This window comes from Morus notabilis, unplaced genomic scaffold (assembly GCF_000414095.1).
Source record: "Morus notabilis unplaced genomic scaffold, ASM41409v2 Scaffold1471, whole genome shotgun sequence".
Taxonomy (NCBI): Eukaryota; Viridiplantae; Streptophyta; class Magnoliopsida; order Rosales; family Moraceae; genus Morus; species Morus notabilis.
In genome coordinates, this window is record NW_010366385.1 from 21,067 (window position 1) to 25,940 (window position 4,874).

The 4,874-nt window shown below is 36.3% G+C and overlaps 1 protein-coding gene across 1 annotated transcript; it reads right to left on the bottom strand.

Moving 5' to 3' along the window:
* Positions 1-4,073: 4,073 nt before the first annotated feature.
* LOC21384865 (splicing factor 3B subunit 6-like protein) lies at positions 4,074-4,792 on the bottom strand. Its single transcript, XM_024173557.1, has one exon. The coding sequence runs from the start codon at positions 4,642-4,644 to the stop codon at positions 4,270-4,272; it is 375 nt and encodes a 124-aa protein (XP_024029325.1). The 5' UTR covers positions 4,645-4,792; the 3' UTR covers positions 4,074-4,269.
* Between the last annotated feature and the right edge of the window lie 82 nt (positions 4,793-4,874).

A 4,874-nucleotide genomic window follows, 5' to 3' on the forward strand; every position in this document is an offset into this window, starting at 1 on the left:
CACATGGACAAGTTGTTAGAAGTCTAGGTAAAAAAATAAGGTCAATATGTCATTTTAGTTCCTGAACTTGTAAAAGAATCTCATCGCTAGTCCTTTTAAGAACTAATAATTCTTTTTAATTTTATTTAAGTACTGTTATCCCTAAATTTATTCATAGTTAATTAGGCATTTTCATTAATTATGGTTTTTTTTTTTTCAATTTAGTCCCAAAATTTTCAATAAGAAACAACTGCCAAACAGCTCCAACCATTAATGGGAATTACAAATTAAGTAATTCTGTATATAATTTTAAGGACTAAATTATGAAAAAAAAAATTCAAAAACTAAAGTACCAAATGGCGAGAAGTTCACGGACACAAGTTCGGAGGGCATATTTTTTTTCTTCTTTCTTATGAGTCCTATATACGACACTCTTGGCTTTGACTTTAAGAAAAAGTTTTTATGATGAGAATAAACTTTACACTGCTAATTGAGTTTTGAAACCTAAATTAGCGTTCGGGGACTAAATTCTAATAGAGAAAAGCATAGATCAGCAAAGTATGTTTTACAAGGTTTGGTACGTTTTTCTAAAACCAAAGAAAGTTTTTCTGAGACATCACTATGACTGATATGGGTATCAAAAGAGTAGTTGCGCTTATTATGATCATCATGGGAATGATAATATTGCTACTCAAACCAACTGTAGTACAAGCAATTATAACTCAAATTCCAGTTTTCCGGTCACATCTCTCCTCCACTTCCTCCCAGTGATCTCCGTCCTCCGGTTTTGTTAATCGATGGTTTTAAGATCCGCGGTCTTCCATTCGAGAACATGAAGGAATTAGACGTCATGCTCAATTTGGCAGACTGCCTTCGGCAAAAGTGCCTGAAATTGAAAAGAGAAGCTCGTGAGTTCGAAGACTGTGTTAGCGACTTATGCGCAACAGTTGCACTTTTCTTGTACAACAAGGCACATAATAGATTACCGCCTTGACAAAGATTCATGGGTAAGTATGAAAAATTTTCTTTATATGTTGGTGTAGTAGTATCATATGGATGACACAGTACTCTACTGTTTTTGTTAATTTGGGCACTTGATCATGTAGGAAACGTCTAAATCGTATTGTATGAGGTTCTTATAAATACCAAAAAACTTGTTCTTGAATGTTTTATCGCATGAAATTGAATTGTTGTAGATGCATGACAAATATATATATATATATATATATATATATCCATGTAATTTGATCTGTTTTTGGTATTACATGTTTGTTTCTAAATCTGTACACTCTATTTGAATAAATTGTAGCCATTTGGGGTTGGCTATATCTTTTGATTACTAATTCTGATGTCACACGTAAGTTTTGTCAAAATAGTAGTTTTTGCATATAAAGCAGGATCTTTTAAGCATACCTAAACGCATTCTTCTCAGTTACGAGATCAAATTACAAATATGTGCCGTTCCTATTTGGCAGGTCCGGTGGAGAAGAGAACCAGTCAAAACAACATTTGGCTATGGAGGATATCATTTATTTTCTTTGTTTTTTTTTTAAGAATAACTATATATCAGAATCTTGGAACGAATATCCAATTACTGGTAATCCGTACTTACTTGTTTGTTGCTATATGTTTTAGGGTGTTGTCTTTGCTAAATGATTTAAATCAAGTTAGATTTCAACTAATTAATTATAGTCCTTGACCTCGGGATTAAATGCATATCTTCAAGACAAACGATGGAAAAATAATTTTCTTCCTTTTTTTTTTTTTTTCAATTTATAGGATGAATCTACGGTCAAAATCAAGTCTCTCTCCTTTTTTTATTTATTTTTTTTCTCCTAGGGTCAAAAGCAAGTCTTTGCCAATAATCTTCGTCGTTCTGCAGTTTTGATTCTGGTTGCTTGAAAGGGAGAAAACCGTAATAAGATGACAGAAAGCTCTGACGTTTAAGTCAATTTAATTCCTCTAAAACGGAAGGAAGCGAAAGAATTGACAGAACGCAAGTGAGTAATTTTGTAGAGTACTACTCGTATCATTTGGCTCGCCCAACCACGCATGTTTTTTTGGGTTGAAAGTTGGAATGATTGCGGCTTATGTGATATTGAAGTTGGCTCCTGGTCAACATTCTCTTCACTCTACTCTTTTGTCCGCCTTAATAAAATCAAGCAAATCGCGATGTGGCCTTGAGCTATAACAATGTCTAGGCATCCTCCATCCGTCGAGCCAATTTGTTCGCTTTAATCACCATTTACATCTTCCACCATTTAGCTGGTGTCTTCATTAGCACTAGCATCTTCAAATCAAGAATTGAACGTGCGTGTCCATCACCCATGGATATTTATATCCTTAAGCTTGTCGTATAAACATTCGTATGTCCCATTTAATTCGCTGATTTGAGTTTTTAATTCGAATTTAGATGTGACTTTATGTGAGAGCTTATTACTGTAACAAAAAAATTAGATATGATTGTTTCTGAGAACTTTTTACTATAGTAAAATTCGAATCGGTGAAATGAACATGACCTTAATTTTAACATTCTTTAATTTGAAAGATATTGCTTATGTATAGGTCAGATTCAGCCCTCTCTTGACAAAATTTACTTTGCAACAAGAGACTTGATGTTAACACAATGATTGGTTAGAAGAAAAAATAGCAATTTGAAAGCTTCAGCTGACCACAAGCCTTACCAACCATGAAACAGACTTCTAGGGCCCTAAAAGTCAGATTTCCTGCTAGCTTTACGTATTTCAACAGGTTACCAATACAAGTCATTAGTCCTCCAGTTCCATTTAGAACATAGCCTTTACAAGGTAAGCTTAGCCCCTGTTTAACAGTATCAAACAACCCTAAATCAGCAAAGTCAGTCTGGTATTCCTTCTTTGTGGTAATGTTTCTCCCCATTTTTTCTTTAATAAAATTTTGTCGTCATTTTTTTTTTTTTTTCAAAGTCAGTCTGGTATTTTGTCTATCAAAGGTTGAAAAAAAAAAATCAGATGATCCATCATTTGCATCAATTGAGAACAGAAGCAAGCTCTTTATCGGGGTTTGTGATAAATTCAAGAATTGCAGCCAATTTTTCTGACACCAAATTCTCTAGGACAGTGAAAAGAAGCATAAAAAGAGGAAAACAAGATGAAGAAAGAAGGGAGAAAGAAAGGAGAAGATTGGCGAAGCGAAGATGGAGGAAGATCATTTACTTTCAAAAATGTCAAAGAAAAGGATTGGTCTTTCGTTGAAGGTTCCTATTCATACCAAGAACAAAATCTACAGGATAAAAGCAAAAAAATTTATCAAACTAAAAAAAAATGTAAAGCATATGAATTTCATAGCACCCTCAATATCCCTAAAAGGAATGCCTAGCCAAACGTAGGTTTGTCGCACCTTACCATGAACCCGTCTAGGAACTCAGCTCTGACTACAGTATAGATCTCATAATGAAGAAGGCTAGGCGGCCGTTGATAGGAACTGCAATTGATCTTTCTTTCTTGTGCTGTTGAAGGAAACTCTCTTTTACTTGGAAGAAAACACTCTCCTTACCTTTAGTAAATAGGATATCTCTCACTTTAACAAAACTTATCCTTCCGTCTCTGTTATACCTAAAGGCATTGGCTTTTCTGGGTTTTTGAAGGTTCCCCATTTGGCTCAAAGGAAGTCTAAACTCGAGCAGAAAAGAGAATGAGCCAAGTGAACTAGCAAAAAACAGGTCATCAACCGAAATACCAATACTGCAGGGAATAAGAGATAACTTAATCTAAACAATCAAAACTGTTATAGGTAAGTTCCATAGATACATAGTTAAGTGCAGGCAAGCTCCATAATTTTAGTTCAAACCTAAAAAGATAAACAAAAAGATTTGAGGAGAAAAGGAAGAAGAAAGAAAGACCACAAGTTATGAACGGACAGAACTAATATCAATTATTCCAAGTACCATAAAAGCTCCAGATTTTCAAGCATTTAGCAATGCAACGGGAAACACAACAAACCCAAAAAAAAAAAAAAAAAGAAATGATAACACATATTTCTATATCATCCACAAAGCTACACAATCTAAGCATTCAAGCAACTTAGCACAAGTTATGTAACAATCTACTAATGACTGATCAGAAGAAACAGAAAGAGGACCACTCTCGCTAATTTCATTAAAAAATATGCATATAATCAACTATGTTAAAGATAACAAGTCCTCAGAATCCCAAATTCTAGGGTTACAAAATTCAATTTTTCCAATCCAAACTCGCACGACCTAGAACTCAGGGAAATCAAAATATGAGATTCTCCGAGCGAGTCCAGCGATTACTTATCTTTAGTGGAGACTCCGTACTTCTCTTGCATCCTAGCGATCTCCTCCTCCTTCTTCTTCTGATCGAACTTCTTGCTCATCTTGGCCTGCTGATAGTAGAGCACGATCAGGTACCGGTTCGCGACGTTGAACCCGGAGAGGTGGTCGACCGCCGTCTTGGCGTCGTAGATGTCCTCGTACACCACGAAGGCCGTACCGCGAGTGTCCTTGTTCGTACCAATTCGGATCTGGCGAATCGCTCCGTACTTGCCGAAGATGTCGTACATCTCTTCGCTGGAGATGTTGAAGGGAAGGTTCCTCACGTACAGCACGCGGTTCACCTCCGGGGGAAGCCGGGTGTTGCTCTTGCGGAGGCTGATCGTCGCCATTAGGGATTTGGGGTTGGGGACGGGTGTTTGGACGCCGAGAAACTGAGGGAAAGGTTTTTCTGGGAATTTTATTTCGGGGAAAAAGGGGGAAAAGTCCCTGGATTGAGGCGTATGGGAATATCTTCCGAATAAATTGCTTTCTCTATTCCTGGTGGCGGTGGTGACTGGTGAGTCTGGACTCAACTCGAGGACGAAAAATACACGTAAATTAAAAATAATTTTAATCTCAT